Here is a 22,283-nt window from a genome sequence, read left to right as displayed (position 1 = left end):
AAAGCCATATGTTTTTTTTATTTCACTTAATTTGAATTATCATTGTTATTATTATTTTGTTTGATTTATTTTATTTTACGGTATTTATTATTTTCTAAAATACTAAATTTCCTAAATACTTGTATGTATTTAATTAAAAACCAATCAACAAAAAAAAAATCAAGAACTAGAAAATATTATTAATTGAGAAAATATATATAAAATACAACAATTTTTTTTTTTCAAATTGTTGCTTCTATACTATCCGAAGGAACTTCGTTCCTACCTGGAGTCCCATGACACCAAATAATGTATAATTTTTATGTATTAAATAATCAATACAGTGTGTATGTTAACAAATATACATACATGTATGTAATGCTGGATGCATACGCATACACAATATATGAATAAAATAAATAAATATATTTACAAAAATATACTTCTATCAGTCGGTTATCTAAATCCAAGGCATTAAGGTTAATTCGCACGCTTCAGCCTGTAATATCCCATTGCTGGGCATTGGCCTCTTTCCCCATGTAGGACAATCATCAAAGCTTAATCCACCACGCTGCTTCAATGCGGGTTGACGGATTAAAATGCCAGCCTTATGAATATATCGTGAGTGAATGTTAAAGATTATTCATTTATTTTATTTACAGATAACGACCCAATCATGCAACCAATCACATCACCTCAATCAAGTTCACTGTAAACGAAAACCCACGAAACAAACGTTTAAAAACATTATCTTTTTCCACCAAATTAAATTCAATAAAAACGAAAGCGTTTTCTCTCGATCATTATGTGCACGCTCTAGTTCACTTCAGAGACCGAAGTATATAAAGTTCTCCAACACAAAGACATGACGAATGTACCAAAGAACATCCTAAATATCCGTCCACTTTAAAGGTTTCTTTGAAATACAATCATATTGGGAACGAAATAAAAATATCTCATCGTTAATTTATTACGAAAAGTAAAAAAAAATAGCGTATTTGTTCAATGTCAAGTTGTATTTATTTAAGAAAAAATACGATGTCTTTTTTTTTTAAATCTCTCGTTTCAAGCAATTCGTTTCCGACCCCAAGCCCACTGTCTATACAGCCCATCTCCAGGACTATGGCTTACTCACCACAGGCATACAACACTACTTGACCAGTACAACACACACACACAGAACCAGTACACTTCTCTAAGTTTTAGAGGTACTTCCCAAATCGAGCTGCAATGCTTGCTTTCAGCGCTATTCAATGCTTTTTTCCCTACCCAATGTAACCACATCAAATTCAATCCCATTTTCGCTACAACTACCTTCTTTTATTGACGAATTCCGTAATTAAATTAAGTAAATACTTTTCATGTGACCATAACAACAAAATCTTACTGAGACTTATATTTATGTCCACGACACATGAAACATCACATTAGTGTATTAGAAAAAGAAGTTAAATCATTCCTGCTTAAACGTGCCCATGCCGTGCCCTAATCATCTTCCAACATAACAAGAAGACTTACAGCTCGGATGAAGGTTATTTGAATATCAGAAGAACATTCAGAAATAGATGATTTGCGTCATGACTTCTGAGTATCGAGTAAAGCAAATAAATCCTGAAATAACTTGACTAAGCCATGTGTTCCGGGCAGTTCACGGTTAAGAATACTTTCAAGGTCAGACAGTAATGGCAGTCAAACTTTCGGTACTAACGATGAACAAACTGAAAAATACGTTTTTTTACATTTCTCCATCGATAATTTCACAATGATTTAAATTCATGTAAATTCATTTGTAAAGGTGCGAACTGAAAAGCAGCTACAAGCTGAGTCTACGACCTTTTCACAAGCATTTTTCATAAAATGTCTGTAAATTAGACTTTAAGAAATCTTTTGTTTTTTTTAATGCTTGCTGAATAAACGTCTTTATTATTATCTGCAGTGTATTGTAACACTGGTATACTGATATTACTTCAGACGCATTTATCTACACTAGTTATAATAAAGCTGAAAAGTTTGATTGTTTGGTTGTTGATTTAAACACGCTAATATCATGATCTGCTAGTTGGAATTGAAAAATTCTTTTTGTGTTGGATAGCCGTTGTTAATGATATTTTATAACGTTCTTTCCCCAAATTAATGCGGATCAAACCGCGGGCACAGTTGATGACTTCATATTTTTTTTTTTTTTATAGGTTAAACAACCAATTTTATCGCATAAAAAATGCACTACAATTTTGTCGTGACTTTTTTTATTACTTTCCAAGAAAACTAAGAAATATCAACGAAAAATTGCAAAACAAATGACATCGAGAGATCATTTTAAAACGATTAAAATACCATTTTAAATACGTACTAAACTCTACTACACTGATAACAGTGACAAAGTAAATCAATCTTTTATGAAGGACAGTCTAGCCTTCCGCCGCGTCTTCGCCTGCGTGGACTACACGATTTTGACTCTTTCATTTTCCCTCACTAAAATGTAGCCCTATGGCACTTAGTGATAATGCTGCATTCTATTAGTGAAATAATTCAAAAAAAGGGCTAGTTTTTTTTTTGGAGTGTTCAAAAAAAAAACAAATCTTATCTTCTTTGTAATATTAGTATAGAGAAGCACTGAAGCTAAAACGGCTCAATTTTGAATGTAAAATATAAAGTTAAACTTACATAATATTTACATTTCTCCACGACGGACACCCTGGAGGCGAAGGTCTCGTTCGTGGCTTCGATCTCCAGCACCCTGTTCTTGAGGTCGAGATGGTTCTTCTGGATGAAGTAGACGTAATCAACACCGATCATCTGTTAAGGAAAATTTAATTTTATTCATTTATTTGTTGTCTCCTAATGTCTAATGTGACTAAAGTGTTGGGTTTAAAATAACTGGAATCGTTCTATTTAATATTTACTAGTGGTCGCCCAGAGGTCGAAGTTCGACCATAATTAAAAATATAAATTAAAGAAAACAAAAAAAAAAATGAAAATAAAGAACTTTTTTTTTTTAATTGGCCTACAGACTGACAATCAACAAGAGAGTATAATATGCGTGTGTTTCAAATACATGGTAGTGTGCGTTATGTTTCTTTTATTGATTTAATATATTATTATGCATTATTAAAAAAAAAAAATAGCAATCTGCACTCCTTCTCTATAGAAACTAAGTGTACGAAATTTCGTCGACGAGTACGAAAGCTCGTGAAAAATATTTGTATAAGTATACATGAAAATAGACACTTACATAATTATCTTGTATAGCCGTTTGTGTTGTTTACAAACACACCTGTCTGACCCTCCATGCAGTACTTTTATTATTCTACTGACCCTCCTTGGATTTAAAAGCGAATTTTTATTTATTTATTTAATTTTAAAGTAATACGACCCAATTAATAAACTAGCTATAATGGATTCCAAAGTTATACAAACGCAACTTTCTAAAAATCTAAATCGAAGCTAAATCTTACGCAATTTATAATTAATTTCCCAAACGCTATTCGCTCATTTCATTATATCAACAAATCATCAAAAAAAAACATTTCAAGCTTTAATACATAACGCAAAAAACACTCAATATATTTATTATCATAATTAATATAAGTCTTTTGATAATAAAATATACAATAATAATTACAATTATCAAAATCGAACACAGTTTTTTCTAATAATAATCAAAATACAAAAATTACTTATTCAAATAGGCTTCAAAAGAACTTAATTCAAATCGTCAGTTTATAATTAAAAAATTTTAATTGATTATTATTTTTAAAAGGTATAAAATTAATATTTCGTTATTGATTTTAAAGATTACGTGCTAAAAACCTGATAATAAATATTTTATAATTTTGAAGTCGGTGCCAAGTAAAACAATAACTACTTTAGTATCTACTCATAAGTTGTATTCAGTTTTCTTTCATAATCTGTTTCATTGACTATTAGGTTGAATACTGTTATTATTCTGTTATTGTTTTGACATATCTAATAATATTTTTTGTACTTGTTTGTTGTGTGTGTTGTTTGTATTTGTTATTGTAGCCAGGTTGTTGTAGTATTTACTTGGCACCAACTTCAAAATTATAAAATATTTTATTTAATCATTTCTGATTAACTAAATCAAAATACGAATTACTTTGTACTAAGTAAATTTATTTTTCACTTTTTAGTTTCCTTTTTGAAGTCGGTTTTTTTTTTGTTAAAAATTATTTTATTTTACAATTTTTAGTGATGGGTAGACCTAACAAGGATGCTTTTTCTCTTATGTCGGGGGTTCGGAAACATACACAATACACAAGCACAAACACCCAGATCATGACAAACATCTATATGGCCAATACAAATATCTGTCGTGCGCAAGGATTGAACCCACTAACGCCAGCGCAACAGCCGGTGCTGTGTCCGCTGCGCTAACGCGTCGACATACTATGAGTAAAGTTCGCTATCAGGTGTACGTAATAACAACCGGGACTGACAGCCAAGCGCGTTTTCCGAGGCTATGTTGGGAGAACCACAATGATTAACAACTAGACCAAAAATAAATATTTATATAAACATAAATATCCACTCCGAGCTGGAATAGAACCCGCGACCGTCGGTGTTTAGGCGCCGCCGACACGGCACATGTACCATTATCATCAAATAATCATAATATCAAAGCGGTCGTCAAACAGCAAAAGGTAACTGCTGTAAATTGTTGAGAAATTCCCTCGAGTGTTTATGGGCTCCATCATCAAACCTGGTCCTGCGACACAGATGATCACACAGCAGGTAATTGCTATAAATCGTTGAAAAGTTCCCTCAACTATCTTTCGTCTCCATCATCAGACTTTAATGGCACTTGTAACTCATATAGGTGCAAAGTTCTCATCAATAGAAACGAATTAAGTTTAAACAGCAGGTAATTGCTATAAGTCGTTGAAGAGTACCCTCGACTATCTTTCGTCTCCATCATCAGACTGAAATGGCACTTATAAGTCATATATATGCAAAGTTCTCATCAATAGAAACGAATTAAGTTCAAACAGCAGGTAATTGCTATAAATGGTTCAAGAGTTCCCTCGACTAACTTTTGTCTCCATCATCAGACTGAAATGGCACTTATAACTCATACAGGTGCAAAGTTCTCATCAATAGAAACGAATTAAGTTCAAAAAGCAGGTAATTGCTATAAATTGTTGAAGAGTTCCCTCGACTATCTTTCTTCTCCATCATCAGATCGACTCCAGACCTTTATTAAATAGTAGTGCTTTATAGTACTTAATGAAAACATGATTAAATTTACTAGTCACCCTTACGATTTTTGAAAGTTTCCCTCGATTTCTCTGGGATCCCATCATCAGATCCTGGTTTCCTTATCATGGTACCAAACTATGAATATCTCCTTTCCAAAAAAAAAAGAATTATCAAAATCGGTTCATAAACAAAGAAGTTATCTCCGAACATACTTTAAATATATATACAGGGTGGCCGATCACTTGACGTCATAAAAAACAATTTAGGTCCGCTATGTTGTGGGGTATCCGAATCACCCCCATGTATGTTACGCGATTTTTTATAGTTTAGGAGTTATGATTTTTTTTCGATTTTATGAGAAATTTCGACTTGACCATCTTAAAAAATTTCTAAAAAAAAAGAAAAATTTTTTTTAGAGTTTTATTTTTTGCAACTGAATTCGCATAAGTTGTACTTTTATGCATAAAATAATCAGCTTCGTAGCTTTGATGAAAGTTATGAAAATGTTGGTCTAAAGTCAAAAATATACGTTCCGTGAATTAGGACTTAAATTTTCAACTTTAAATTAAAAATCTAAACAGGTGACCTTAGGATTTCTTAGTTAGTCTTAAAAATGCGCCAGACTCTCAGCTTTCATAATAATAATAAAAAAGCCGTACTTAATATGGAAAATTTGGCTAAAATCGGTCTTCAAAGACAGCAAGGTGGAGAATTCTTAAAATTAGCCTATTGATTAAAAAAAGTTTTTTATCATTCCTAAGGCTAATTAATGATTAGAAAATGCTGGAAACCTATTGTGTTGGTTGGATAAGAAAAGTTTTAGGCTTTTAAGTAAGAACAAGATCATAATGTTAAAATCATTTAATATTTTTAAAATTTATAATAAATTTTCAACGTGGCCACCTCCAGAAACAATACACATTCTATACCGTCGTAAAAAACGGCAAATTTTACCCGCAATAACAATGGGCTGAAAGGATAAGAAACTATATTGCTATCTCCCTCACTCTCGGTGGCATAAGAGGCCGATCGCAACCGATCAAAGCTAGTTCGTTAGTTACTGATCTCAGTTGTGGTCACATTGTGTTTACTGCTACTTGTGTCACCATTCGTTATTTCATTGCTGCTGAAGATGGCCACGTTGAACATTTATTATAAATTTTAAAAATATTAAATGATTTTAACATTATGATCTTGTTCTTACTTAAAAGCCTAAAACTTTTCTTATCCAACCAACACAATAGGTTTCCAGCATTTTCTAATCATTAATTAGCCTTAGGAATGATAAAAAACTTTTTTTAATCAATAGGCTAATTTTAAGAATTCTCCACCTTGCTGTCTTTGAAGACCGATTTTAGCCAAATTTTCCATATTAAGTACGGCTTTTTTATTATTATTATGAAAGCTGAGAGTCTGGCGCATTTTTAAGACTAACTAAGAAATCATAAGGTCACCTGTTTAGATTTTTAATTTAAAGTTGAAAATTTAAGTCCTAATTCACGGAACGTATATTTTTGACTTTAGACCAACATTTTCATAACTTTCATCAAAGCTACGAAGCTGATTATTTTATGCATAAAAGTACAACTTATGCGAATTCAGTTGCAAAAAATAAAACTCTAAAAAAAATTTTTCTTTTTTTTTAGAAATTTTTTAAGATGGTCAAGTCGAAATTTCTCATAAAATCGAAAAAAATTCATAACTCCTAAACTATAAAAAATCGCGTAACATACATGGGGGTGATTCGGATACCCCACAACATAGCGGACCTAAATTTTTTTTTATGACGTCAAGTGATCGGCCACCCTGTATATACGGTCGAATTGAGTAACCTCCTCCTTTTTTTGAAGTCGGTTAAAAAATAAATTGTAATCTCTTAAATTGTTATTTACTAACCATGTCCTACGGCTTTATTTTTACTACTACTTATGTAGATCCGATCACAAATCGGATCTATCGATAATATTGTTAAACTGATTAAGATTAAGTATTAAGTTAAAACTAAAACCGTTATGTAAATGATTTCAACAATGTTTATATTTCTGACTTAGCTAAAGGCTTATTAATACTTTGGCCAGCATTTAGGAATTACGTTCATCAATCCATCATTCATGTTTATAATATTTAGAGAGATTGAGTATATACTTTAGTTTAACACCACTTACAAAGGAATTAACACAAATTAGAGGCTACAGCTAAAGGTAAGGTAGGCTACAGCAGGAAATATCCTGCTCTAAATCTGGAGCAGCCCAGCTGGGGGCGTACTTCAACCTTACAGAAGATCACAGCTAAGTAATACTAGTTTTTAAACAGTGTTTGCCGCTCTAGTTGTACAAAAAAGGAGGTCTTATCTCTAAATAGATAGTTTTCCAGATAAAACTCAAAATAATCTCTCATTACCTTCTTCAACAGATAGGGCGCGTCAACGTTGAGCTGGCAGCGCCTGTTCGTGTGCCGCTGAGAGTCGTCAGCCGACCAGCTGTCCTCGGTGATCACGCACTCGATCACCACCGGGATCTGAGGGCAGCTCGGGAACCGCATTTCGTATGCCTGGCGACAAAGAAAACTTAACATTAGAATCAGAATTAACTGATCAGTCAGCTGTTATCTGAAACACAGACATTTAGGAACAGACGATTGTATGAATTTGTTATCATTACATAGTATAAAACATAGTCGCTTCCCGTTGTCTGTATGCTTAGATCTTTAAAACTACGCAACGGATTTTGATGCGATTTTCTTTAATAAATATACTGATTCCAGAGGAAGGTTTATTATGTACATATACATACATGCATAATATAGTAGAGGAACACTGATAGTTTTTGCAATCTTGCGAAGCCGGGGCGGGTCGCTAGTCGCTATATAATCATAACAAAATTTACATTTTAAAACTGTTTACTCACATTTTTTTTACTTAACTACAAATTGTTTGTTTTTTTATTTAACACTTAAAGTTATATTCCCACACTAGAATTATTTTTAAATGAATATTTAATATAATAGTTATTATTCTAATTATATTGATCGTGTAATATATATAAGCTAATATACGGAGAAAGGTATAAACTTAATCCGTAATAAATATATCACCTAGTACATAATATTTCTAAATTCTAAGCTATATTTACAAAAATTCAGTCAAATAAAAGAGCGATTTGAGCTCAAGAGACAAAGTTTTCGTATATTGTTTTAAATGTCTACAAAGTGTTTTATTTAAGCGTGTAAAATAATACTGATCGTATTTTACGATCACATTACATTACATTTTTTCTAAGCAGTATCAAACAAGAATATAAAGTAAAGTTGGAAGTAAATTCGAACTTATTTGCAACTAAATGGAAAAACAAAATATTCCATTTGTAGAATTGGGTACTCAGGGGGGAATAACTTCCTACCTTTCTAGAGTACAGTTCAAAAGACATTAAACGTATCAAATCATTATTGAAGTAAAACTTCATTAATCACGCTTGACTTGGGTAAGCTGGTGAATGCGTGACGAGAGCGTTACGAAAAGTGTGATCGGGCGAGGTGAACGGAAGTTGAGAGGGAGATAAGTTAGTGAAGATAGAAAGAGAGTTATGTTTCGTATATTAATGTTGAAGCTAAAGTTTTACTTCGGACGTGTAGTCCAAAGCACACTCCTCTTTTATTAATATTAGTAAAAGCGCTAAGTGACCGTTAAAGCTTAAAATTATATCAGTAGAGCCCCTGTGGGTCAGAAAATCATGTATACCATTTACTAGCTGACCCCGCAAACGTTGTTTTGCCATATATGTATGTTATTAACCCCCTTAAACTTAGGGGTTTGAAAAAAAATATTGGCCGATTCTTAGACCAACCCGATATGCACACAAAATTTCATAAAAATCGTTCCACCGTTTCGGAGGAGTATTGTAACTAAGATTGCGACACGAGAATTCTATATATGAGAATTTGAAATCTAGCAATAACTACAGCTATGTTTTGTATGTATTTCCATTATACTAAGCTGTCTGTAAGGTTGTCTGGAAGAAATCGCTCTTTTAGCGATAAGACCGCCTTTGTACATCTTCCTCTAATTATACTACTTTTGTTTGTATATTTTAATGGTGTGCAATAAAGAATATTATTATTATTATTATTGAGCATTCTCTTTGTATATATTTACATTATACTAAACATTTATTACTTCTATGAAGCAATGTACACAACTTCGCTTTCCAGAGCATCGCTCGAATTGTTACAAACAACCGCAGCACAGGCTGGATCTCAAAAGTTTCGCGAAATTCAAAATACCGGTCATTACATCGTGTTGAAGTTAAACGATGAGATCAACATTTGTGTTAACTCATTAATGCTATTGTGTTAAAATTTTAAAATGTAATCTCTTCATATATTTTTATCACAGGAACGCAAAATCGACGACGAAAAAATATCGTTAAACTGAGGTACGGACCAGCAGGGAATATTCTTCTATAAGCTAAGGTAATCGCGTAATCTAATATATAAAATTCTCGTGTCGCGGTGTTTGTAGTTAAACTCCTCCGAAACGGCTTGACCGATTCTCATGAAATTTTGTGTACATATTGGGTAGATCTGAGAATCGAACAACATCTATTTTTCATCCCCCTAAATGTTAAGGTTAGTCCCAAAGTTATGCGGATTTTCGAGAGTTTCCCTCGATTTCCCTGGTATCATCACATCCTGTTTTCCTTATCATGGTACCAAACTAGGGATATCTCCTTTCCAACAAAAAAAGAATTATCAAAATCGGTTCATAAACGACGGAGTTATCCCCGAACATACATAAAAAATATTTATATATACGGTCGAATTGAGTAACCTCCTCCTTTTTTGAAGTAGGTTAAATAATAAAAACAGCAAATATCCTTACTTCTACAACCTATAAGAGGAGTCTTTACGTAAATTCTATACATAAATACGTTTTCATTTAATTTTTTTGAAAAGAAATAGTACTAAACTCCTCGATTGATTCACCGTGTAACATCCCACAGCTGAACCTCTCTCCCCATGTAGAAAGGACTAACTCCTGAAAATGACGCCATCATCACTCATCATTATCATATTCATTATTTATCATTCATTATCTCATTATCATTCATTATCTGGACATAGGCCTCCCCAAGTGCGCGCCAGACATTATAGTGCGAACTCATGTGTTTTGCCTATAGTCACCACGCTGAGCAGACGGGTTGGTAGCCGCAGGGCTGGCTTTGTCGCACCGAAGACGCTGCTGCCCGTCTTCGGCCTGTATACTTCAAAGCCAGCAGTTGGACGGTTATCCCGCCATCGATCGGCTTTATAAGTTCCAAGGTGAATAATAAAAATAATAATGACGCCATCACCATAAATAAAATAAAAATTAACTTTAAAAGTAGCTAACTAAACATACAGGTATCGGCTACGCTCTCCCCGGGCAACCTTCGTGTTTAGCAAGCGACCTCGGGGCTGCGGATATGAAATCGAGATTTGGCAACCCTGGTATAAAACGCCGCGTCAGACATTCCGTTTCTTTGATACGGTGAGTATTTTTTCTATAATTTACATTATAAAAATCGTTTCGACTTTCTCATTTAAAACTATTTTAATTTCTTACGAATATTGATAAAAAATAGAGAATGTGGATATGTAATATATATATTTTATATAATAAATTTTAACGACTTTTATGTTTCTAAATTTCTCCGGCGTTTTATTTTTTACGTAATGGCGTATTCAAGTTCTTTTTTATTTTGCTCTAAAAAAAAAACAAAACGGAAATCAAGAGAATAATTTTTATGAAGAAACATTGAACAAATATAAATTATTAATTGAATTGCATACGAAAACAAGTATCTAACAGCTAAAATATTTACTACACGGGGTATTATTACAGGGTATTATTATCGTTAGGTATTGTTATTTAATCCAGAGACATCCAAATATATAACAGTAAAAGTACAACATGAAACTAAAACAAGGCTCAAATAAATATACTTGACTCCCTTACATTTAAGTTTCTTTATTGGATACATAATAAAACCGCTTTGAAGTTATTCAATTACATCCTTTATAATTCAATAGACAACAGAGAATTCCAAAAGTAAAAAGTCAAAAATAAATAATAACTAAAATAGTTCAACATATTTATGTAATGAGACTCATAAGAAGTAATGGAAACTGGAAATAATAACGTACAAAATTTGTATAACATCAAACAGCTGGAAGCGATTCATATTTATGCAAATTACGTCGAACCGTCAAACTTTATCCATCGAGATCGACTGCAGATTGTCTACAAATTTCATAAAGTCAAAACAATATGAATTATAAATAATTCACGCTATTCTTATAATGCAATATAATTCTATTATTGACTAGAATCAAGTTCACGCACAAAATGGCGTGAACTCATGTGTTTTGCCCATAGTCACCACGCTGGCAGGCGGGTTAGTGACCGCAGGGCTGGCTTTGTCGCACCGAAGACGCTGCTGCCAGTCTTCGGCCTGTATATTTCAAACCCAGCAGTTGGATGGTTATCCCGCTATCGGTCTTTTTAAGTTCCAAGGTAGTAGTGGAAGTGTGTTATCCCTTAGTCGCCTCTTACGACAACCACGGGAAGAGAGGGGGTGGCTGTATTCTTCGATGCCGTAACCACACAGCGTTACTTTGAAGCCTAGTCAAATTAATTAAAAAAAAAAACTTCACCGAGTTTTATTTAAAAAAACAAGTTATAGTATTTTTCTCTAAATATAACAAAATCAATGAAATAGCAATATATAATATAACTGCAGTTTATTCGCGTTTACTGCAAAATCGCACCATAAACGTATTTTTATTGCTGTGTCAGAACCTCAATACAATATAGCTAAGCCTTTATTGAATAAAAATACATATTATAATCTTTTTAACATATCGTTTACCATACTTGGCTCATTTCAGATTATTAATATTATTATTATTTTGTAATTTAATTTGGATTGACTTTTAGTAGTGTCAAAATAGCACAGATGATCAAATTTCACTTAAAATTGAGAAGCTATGAAGGAGATTGCTCGGTACGGTAGAGACTACAATCTTAATTAAATTTTGAAGACCATACATTTTTTTTAAAGTTACAATATATTTTTAAAACTAAAATTAAATTTTGAAGGTAACACATAAACAGTGTATTAACTTAATATGGAATAAAGAATGAGTACGCAAACGGTCGATCATGACAAATTACCATGAATGAGATGCACTCGTATATACACAGGTCATCAAAAAAATCGACCCACTCACTTTTTGTTTAATATTTATCGATTGTTTCACAGATAAGCTGTTTCACACGTTTGTTTTTTATTTTGAGGGTCGGTTACGATGTTTGGCATCTTATTTGTCGTAAATCTTATTGAACTTGAAGGTACTTAACCATTTCTTATACAGAAACACTGTTGAGTACTGATTTGATGGTTTTACATCGTAACAAATTCGAATCGTTCTTTGAGTCCGAAAGAGCCCTTTGTAGGGATTACTTGTTAATAACGTTAAGTTTATTTACTGTGGCTGTATTTTGATTCATTTTGACTAAAAATAATGAACACTACAGAAGCTGAGGCGGCCCAAGTTGTGGCTTTGCTTCAACAAGGCATAAGTCAACGTATCGTGGCCAGGAGGTTAAATCTGAGCCGTTCTGCAGTTCGGCGAGTTTACCAAAGGTTTCTGGAGACTGGGCAGTATCGAAGAAGGTCTGGATCTGGAAGACATAGAGTGACAACTCAAAGAGATGACCGCTTTATAGTGTTATCAGCTCTACGGAATCGACACCTATCTGGTGTTGATCTCCAGCGACGCTTACGCGAAGATCGGGGGGTGGCTATAAGTGACAGTACTGTAAGAAGGAGACTTCGTGAGCAGAATTTAAGACCACATAAGCCAGCAACAGGACCACAATTGACCACAGCTCATCGGCAAGCCAGACTTCAATTCGCACGTAATCATATCAACTGGACCATAGGCCAATGGGAGTCAGTTCTTTTTAGTGATGAGAGTCGAATGACTTTACACGGTTCTGATGGACGCCGTAATGTCATGCGACGGCCAGGTGAACGTTATACCCAGTGTTGCATAAGGGAAACTGTCAGTTATGGTGGGGGCTCTGTAATGTTTTGGGGTGGAATATCTTTGACTGGACGGACGGAGCTGGTTTTCATACGAAGAGGTGCTTTAACTGCTGCACGCTATATCACAGAGATCTTAGCAGACCATGTGATGCCTTATGCCGGCTATATTGGAGAAAACTTTGAATTAATGCATGATAATGCACGACCACACGTAGCGCGCATCACCACCGATTACCTTCAAGAGGTTGGCATTCGGGTAATATCCTGGCCAGCAAGAAGCCCCGATCTCAATCCTATAGAGCATATGTGGGACACCCTAAAACAAAAGGTTAGAGCCCGTAATCCAGTCCCTACAACATTAGGAGACCTGGAAACCGCCATTAGGGAAGAATGGAACCGAATCCCTCAAGAGACCATTAAAATCTTGATAAGGTCATTAAAACGGCGGATGCAGGCCGTCATTCGAGCAAGAGGAGGGAATACGCAATATTAAATTGCAACAATTGTATGCATACCATTTAAGACTAAAAAACTAGAGCGTATTAAAAATTAATCAAAAAATCGTGTAAAATTAAAGATTCTGATTTTTAAATCAAAATCTTAAAAAAAAAACATTTTGATGTTTTAATTGTGATTAAATTGTTGTAAATAAACAAGTTCAATAAAACATTATTCAGTACTAAAAAGTTTTGTTGTGATTTGTTTAAAAAAAACGTGATTATCGGTAAAAACGCAGGTGGGCCGATTTTTTTGATGACCAGTTTATAAAGTAATATATTAAATCCAATTAATATAATTAAAGTATATATGTATTATGTTATATAACGAGCGAACATGATATCGCCAACACGAGTTACCTTGACTTTGAACTGATTGAGCCGGTTTCACGTACGAACAGACATGTGGTACACTGTAAGCTGATTGCGTTAATTTTAAGAGGTTCGTCAAAGATTTTTTATTGATACATGTTTTTGGCTCAATTAAATTGGCTTCGAAAGACGAGTAGATTTTATTCTGTTTGTAATTTTTTACTGCAATGGACATTTAAGCCCCTAATTTTCGTTCTAACTGGGTCGGCAAAGAGCCTACGGCTCACCAACAGGAACACAACGCTGCTTGAAGACAGCATTATTTAGCTGTCATCTTCTGTAAGGTAGAGGTACTACCCCAGACTGACTGCTTCTTATTTTGAGCAGGAAATTTCCTGCTATACCCTTCAGTTAACGTAAAGAATTATTATATCAAACACAAGGAAAAATCTAAAAACAACCCGACTGCGATAAAAAAAATAGTACGTCACTTTATGTCCTTATGAGAGCGTCACATTCAATATAATACCATATTACCTATAACCAGCGGTCAGTTAAGACGCTTCTAATAATACCGCATTTGTCTAAGTATTTCAACTAGTATATATGGGAGATATGAGGGCACAAAATGAACATACACACGTATACATATACATACATACATAGCTAAAATTATAACCCTCCTTTTCGCTTTGCCGTAGTCGGGTAAAAACAACCAAATAACACTGAACTTGATACTATTATATATGTGAAAATGTTCGAAACAAACCAAAGAAGCCGCTAAAGTTTTCCTCACTTCAATGGGTCGCGACTAAATTATGAGATCACGGACAATGGGGACTTTCCAAGTTATGTTCGAACAAGTCCTTCAACAACAGACAAACACATGCCTTTATCTGCTTGCGGAATATTTAAACATGTTTTATTAAATTTCGCCCACTCGCTATGTTCTCAACTTTACTCATTTCTGTGGACAATTTCATTATGAATCTTTTTCTTAAATCGTCAGGCATCTCTAGAAGCGAACTGAACCAGTAAGTTTACAAATATTAAAACCAAACTACTAACTAAACTACTGACTGTGCCAGCTTATCTACGACAGTAAAAATAATCGACTGCTCTGACCACCTTACTCACCACAGGAATACAATATTACTTGAAAGCGACATTATTTAGGGGTGCTCTTTGGTACGTACTTCACCTAATCCAGATTCATTTATATATAAAAAAAACATATATAAAGAAACATAATTGTATTTGCTCGCAAACGAAAAAAACCGACTTCAATTACATCGACGAGTAATACAACGTAGATCGACGAAATAATGTTCAAGTAAAAACGCATTATTAGATATAACTCGCAAAGTTGTTGTTAGATCTCAAATAAATTTAAGTGGGACCAAATGACACACACCACATTTCGATTAAAAAAAAAAGTGTAAATAACATACATAAATAAACAAATAAATAAAAATACAGTCGAATTGAAAAACTTCTCCTTTTTTGGAAGTCGTTTAAAAACCAGCATTTGTTAAAGCATATTTAAGACGCAATTCAGAATGCAAGTCGCGTACAGACCGACATATTACACCGAATGTACATCGATGTAGATTAGAAAGTGATCAACGGGAAGCGCGTCATCGTCTACGTGAGATGAAATATTTCATATAATTATATTAATTTGGGACACGACTTTTGAACTGATATCTGCTGTTCCATACAAATATATGTACATACATAAAAACTATTTATTAACGCCTCACACATAAAGGCGTGTGATGATCTGCCGGATGAGAATGCCATATCAAGGGAGACACACAGAACACAAACGCTCAGACCACAACAAATACCTGTAAGAATCAGTTTTTAATAGTTATTGTACCTACAATCAACGTATTTGAGGTTATTTCTTAAACACTAGATCTGTGTATATCTATACTAATAATATAAAGCTGAAGAGTTTGTTTGTTTGTTTGTTTGAACGCGCTAATCTCAGAAACTACTGGTCCGATTTGAAACATTCTTTTAGTTTTATATAGTCCATTTATCGAGGAAGTTTATAGGCTATATATCATCACGCTAAGACCAAAAGGAGCGGAACACCAATGAAGAATGTTTCAAAATCGGGGGTTCTTTTTTCCTTTTGAGAACTTCCGCTGCGTACGCTGTGAACACAGTTAAAGTTTCGCAAAAATCATGTATCACAGAATTGATCCTCTTTAAAAGTTCTAAAAAAAGTCCGCGACAGCATATATCTTTTGCTGTTCCACGCGGACGAAGTCGCGCGCAGAAGCTAGTGGTCTATAAAACATTTCATAATCAGAAATTAGAACTGCTACTGTTAGCGCAGATCCTGACTTATACTCGTCGTCAATATTGTAAAAGAAATGAACATTAACAAAAAAATATAAAAACAAAACGATTACACTATTGTAGCGAGCGTGAGGTCAATAACCATTATTGAAGATGTGTCTTAAAAAGTATATACAATAAAACCGATTCGTAGTATAATTTATGTACATAATTATGAAATTTCAACGAACGTTCTAAGAATCTTGCGAAAATGCCAACCTGCTTGTCTGGTTCGAAGACGATTTATTTAAAAAAAGAGCTATATCGATGACAAGAAACCTAAAACAATTATTGATTTGTAAATTTTGATTATACCACATTTATTGTTTTTGTCGTATTGTCATATAAAATTCGTGCCTTATCTTGCCAAACTTAGCGTCGAAATATGGGTAACTCAAAATTTCTAACATCAAACATGACAAATATTTCGTTTTACGTATACTATATTTACTAGTTTACTCCTTAATAAACAATATAAGGCCGGTGATATGAAAAAACACGGGGAGTGAAAACGTGTAATATGTACGATTTTATTTTTGTGTTACCCACACATTACCACCCACGGTTCGGTTAAACCGAAAATAAAATCATCATATCAAAAATTTCGATCTAGCGGGTACATCGTTCCATAGCTTAATTGGCTAGAGCGCCGACACGGTCAGTCGGAGACGCGGGTTCGATCCCCGCTGGAGCGGGCAATTTTTAATATGATATTCAAAAATGTTCTTTAGCAACAGGCCTGCAATGTCTTAGATATACGAAACATAACTGGCTATTAGAGAAAGAGTAAGAAAATGTTTGTACACACTTTTCGTAACGCTCTCGTCACGCATTCACCAGTTAACTTCACAAGTGAAGCGGGCGTAAAGAAGTTTTACTTCAAAAATAACACAGATCCGTCGTGTGTGAAGTTTAACTGCGCAAAATCTCCAGCAAGAAGAATATGAATATATTTTTAAAGGTCCAAGTTTTCGTTGTTAAGAAATAAAAACTAGTCACGAGTCGGAGCTAGGATACACGTTTCGTTATTATTTCATGTGTTAATGAAATGACCATGACCATGAAATTATAAAAACACATAAAACCTTAAACAAAATATTTCAAGCGGATGTTTATCATTTCATTTTTAATTAAACCAACTGAATTCTACCTCCACCCAGTCTTTTCTAACACGAGCCAGTGTCATATCCTTGTAGTAAAAACACAGACAAAACTGTCGCTTTATGCAAAATTTACACGAAACAAAAAATTACCTTTAATCATAAATACATATTCACATATAAAATTCACATTACCGACATATATAACTAAAATAACAATAGTCAATAAAACGTAACAGACGACGACGCGTTGGCGCAACGGTCACAGCACTGGTTTGTGGCTGTTGCGCTGGAGGTTGGGGGTTCGATCCCTACGCAAGCATTTTTATTGGCCATACAGTCGTTTGCCGTGGTCTGGGCGTTTGTACAGTCCTTGCAGTGGGATATTACAGGCCGAAGCATGAATAAAACGTAACAGTCATCTGACGAAAAACCAAATATCACGATCGCTTCATCTTTTAAAACCAACGAAAACTGCGTCAAAATAGTTTCATTCGTTTAAAAGCTATAAAATCACAGATAGACGATACGTGTGACACTTACAGAACCCCTCTTTGTGTGTCGAAGTATGCATAAAAATGTAATTGGCATGCAAAGTATATATAATTGTATTTATATAGAAATATGATAATTATAATGTAATATATGATGTATGTCTATACATAAAAAATATAATAGTCCTTAGATACCCGCGATGGAAACAATGATTGACAGAACAGTAGCCAGGTTAGAAAACAATTGACCTTATTAAACATTTATGTATGATCGCATTTGAATTTGTTAATTCAAAGCCAATTTGCATGTATGGGATGTTTCTTACGCAACTATGTCACAAGTACTGGACGTAGTTGAAATTAGGCACAGAGAGAGGACAGTCTTGAAAAGCGAAAGGCAACCTTTTATTTCGGAAAAAGTACGTTACGGGATAATATTAATACCAATGCGAAAGAATTCATGGGCAGTGGCATTGACATAGAATATTTATTTTTATCTTTACGACAAGAAATAAAGTCGTAAAAATCTCTATTCCAACAAAAATAACCATGAAACGAAAGTTGCAAATCCATTTAGATAAATTTGTTACTGAGCATATTTCGATCTCTCGAAATTCGCATCAAAAAAACTATAACACATTATAAAACAAGTTTTAAGAGGTCTGAACGTAAGTAACAGTGGAAAAAAAAACTGAGAAACAATTAACGAAGCCATTAAAAGTTGTGAAACTTGAAATGCGCATGCCAATGCCATGTCATCTATACATTTATACAAATAAATAAAATTGCAGTGTCTGTTTGTAATATTAAAATAACCGCTTTTTACTAAACTCATATAAATGTATACACAGTATACCAATAATACATTTTTTATAATTTTTCTCTCTATGTTTGCTCCGGCTAATCTCTGAAACGGCTGGACCGATTTTCGAGACGCTCCAATTATATTTATTTGTATAAATTAATAACAAGGTACTAGCGACTTCGTCCACGATTACACATTTTGATTATTATGTCCTTTCTCAAGGTTACTATGGTTAATTTTGGGCAAAAACTTTCAAATATCCACAAACCCCAATCATGTATTTCATTAGTCTAGGACTAATATAATATATATGAATATGCGACCACAGACGGAAAAAATGGAAAATAAGAATTATTGAATTAAATTAATAATTCAAAGATGTAGTATAGTATTAATCTTCTAATACTTACTATTAAACGAGCAATTCTTATATATATAATCTGAATTTCGGAAACAGCACCAACGATTTTCATGAAATTTAGTATGCAGGGGATTTCGGGGGGCGATAAATCAATATAGCTAGGATTCATTTTTGGAAAAAGTTGTTTTATCCCTGTTTTTAGGCAATGAAAAAATGGCTATAATATCGTTAGAATACGAAGATAAATTTTGCACTTGTCAATAAAGTTGTAATAGCTCAGGTGGGAAATCGGCCGGTCGGGATCGACCGGGAAGACCACGGTTCAAATCCCTATGTCTGAGATCGACTATTTTTTTCCTTTTTTTTCTATTTGCACTCATGATTTTTTATCGAAATAAACATTTCATATTTTTTATTATTATGTCGGTAAAATCGGAAAACATGATTCATATTTTATCAATATGTGATTCGTATTTAAATATGATTTCCAAAAAAACACGGTTTACTAAAAATACCGAGGTAAGCTCTGTCACCCAGGTACTGATTGTTTCAGAAGCCAAAACATTAATTAGAAAAAAATCACTATTTAGTTATTTAAAACATTATACTTAACCAAATTTCTACAGATTACATGATTATTGCTAAACAGCTTTTAGATTGAATGGATCGATCTGAAGTTACTGCTGTACAGCTGACGCACATAGACCCACTAATTTTCCTATTATTGTAGGTGTATATTAACACAATCTCAGTAAATAGCAAGCAAATTTCAGGCTTAATGAATTATACGTTATGACCACAACTCTTCATAGTTTTATTTTAGGTCACTCGACTCTACGACGCGACAAAAAGATATTTTTGTACATTTTGCTCAATACGTACTAGAATGTAATAAGTGTCATTCACATATCCGCATGATTACAACCTAAGCCACAACTTTAATATGGTAAATCAATAGATTGTTTAACTGAGGTAGGGCATGGCAGGAAATATCCTGCTCAAAATAATATGGAGCAGCCCGACTGGGGTAGTACCTCGACCTTACAGAAGATCACAGCTAAATAATACTGCATTCAAGCAGTGTTGTGTTCCTGTTGGTGTATAAGGTGACCAGAGCTCCTGGGAAGAATTGGGGATAGGGTCAGTAACGCGCTTGCGATGCTTCTAGTGTTGCAGATGTCTATAAACTACGGTAATCGCTTATCATCAGGTGAGGAGTACAATTGTTTGCTGACCTAGTTATATAAAAAAAAGAATGAATTGATTTTTATGAGTATAGGTAACTAGGATATCCTATTACTAAGACACCACTGTCGCTCCGTCACGGCTGTAGCTTAAGCTTATAGTTAGTAAATATATAACGGTACTTATGTATTCCAACATACTCTTATCCTGTTTGGAGGCATTTAGTTAACTTGACATTCTAAAGATATATATTAAATTATACAACTACAGATAAATGAAAAAATTGAAATGTTAAACGTTTCAGAGTTAGATCACAGAAAACAAAAGTGTAAAATAAGTGACTTTAAAAATAGAGAAAAAATAATCGAAGATAATGTCGACAATCTTTAACCGGCCACATCTATAAGCAAAGATTGATTGTTAACGAACTAAACAACAAAATAATGTCAAAATAAACCCAATTTTCGCATAACTGAACATCCCACGTATTTTCCAATGTACATTCCAAAAGCCGTTCCATTCCAAAGCCGACACGCGATGTAAACAACAATTCTTCAAATAATTATAAAAATACCCTGAAACGCAAAAGTGAGAACTGAGGCGTAATCTACTCAATTTATATTAGACTTGGTATTTTAGCAGACAATTCCTTTGCTTGAACGACGGGGCTGTCGTTCTTCTGGAGCGGTTTGATTGGAAATTATAAATAATATGAAAATATTATTATCGAGAAACTATTGATATTAATACGCTTACGCTTCAGCCTGTAATATTCCACTGCTGGGCATAGGCCTCTTTCCCTATGTAGGAGAATGATCAGAAATTAATCTACCACGCTGCTCCAATGCGGGTTGGCGGATATATTCCCTACTATGAGTAACGATCGCTATCAGATGTACGTGTTAACAAACAGGACCGACATCTTAACGTGTTCTCCGAGGCACAAGGACTGCATAAACGCCCAGACCACGGCAAACATCTGTATGGCTAAAAAAATGTTTGTCACGTGCGGGGATCGAACCCGCAACCGCCAATGCAACAGCCACAAACCAGTTTTGTGACCGTTGCGTCAACGCGTCGTCGATATTAATACCTTGCATCATTATTGCTAAAACGCGATTCTAGCTAACAATTCATTACAGTCAGTCATTAGCGACAGTTTAGCAGTGACGCATTAGCCATTGTGTAGCAGTGGCGTTTCGTTCCCGCACGTCACAAATGTTTGGATAATTCATACAAACGGTTACTGTCAACGAGACTTGTTAGTGTTTGGGTGTTGTGTATTTACAGCAATACCGAATTCTTATAGTACTGAGGGGTCCGTTGAGTCCGATCTCACTCGAAACAGAAATTTCTTTTTTTTAATTTTTGCTCTCAGCATTTTGTTTGTCGTTGAGCCTTGTAGAGCGCGGTCTTATGTATTTTTTTATACAACTAGGGCGGCAAAAAAGTGTACGGTACACCCGATGGTAAGCGATTACCGTAGCCTATAGAGGCCTACAATACTACCAGATTCGCAAGCGCGTTGATGGCCCTACCCCCGATCTCAGGAACTCTGGTCTCCTTACTCACACAGGAACACAACACTGCTTCGAAACAGTACTTTTAATCTGTGATCTTCTGTAAGGTCGGGTAGTTCCCTGTCGGACTGCTCTAGAATTTCAACAGGATATTTCCTGCTAAAACCTTACTCAGTTGTCTGTTACAGGTTCATGTTTCTTTAGTCGATTTAAAAGATAACACATATTTTTATATTTATACTAGCTGACCCCGCAAACATTGTTTTGCCATATATGTTATTAAACCCTTTAACCCCCCCCCATAACTTAGAGGTATAAAAAATAGATGTTGGCCGATTCTCAGGCCTACCCGATATGCACACAAAATAAAAAAA

The 22,283-nt window shown here is 34.2% G+C and overlaps 1 protein-coding gene across 1 annotated transcript in view; it reads right to left on the bottom strand.

Moving 5' to 3' along the window:
* The window catches only part of LOC123656342 (protein real-time), a 100,302-nt gene that overhangs the window by 57,378 nt on the left and 20,641 nt on the right, over positions 1 to 22,283 (bottom strand). Inside the window, exons 2-3 of the mRNA XM_045592039.1 lie at positions 7,597 to 7,746; positions 2,644 to 2,775 (exon numbers count right to left, since the gene is read on the bottom strand). Coding sequence (XP_045447995.1) covers positions 2,644 to 2,775; positions 7,597 to 7,746 — 282 coding nt within the window. The remainder of the gene's footprint in view (positions 1 to 2,643; positions 2,776 to 7,596; positions 7,747 to 22,283) is intronic.

This window comes from Melitaea cinxia, chromosome 9 (assembly GCF_905220565.1).
Source record: "Melitaea cinxia chromosome 9, ilMelCinx1.1, whole genome shotgun sequence".
NCBI classification, from domain to species: Eukaryota; Metazoa; Arthropoda; class Insecta; order Lepidoptera; family Nymphalidae; genus Melitaea; species Melitaea cinxia.
This window is presented reverse-complemented; position numbering and strand designations above follow the sequence as displayed.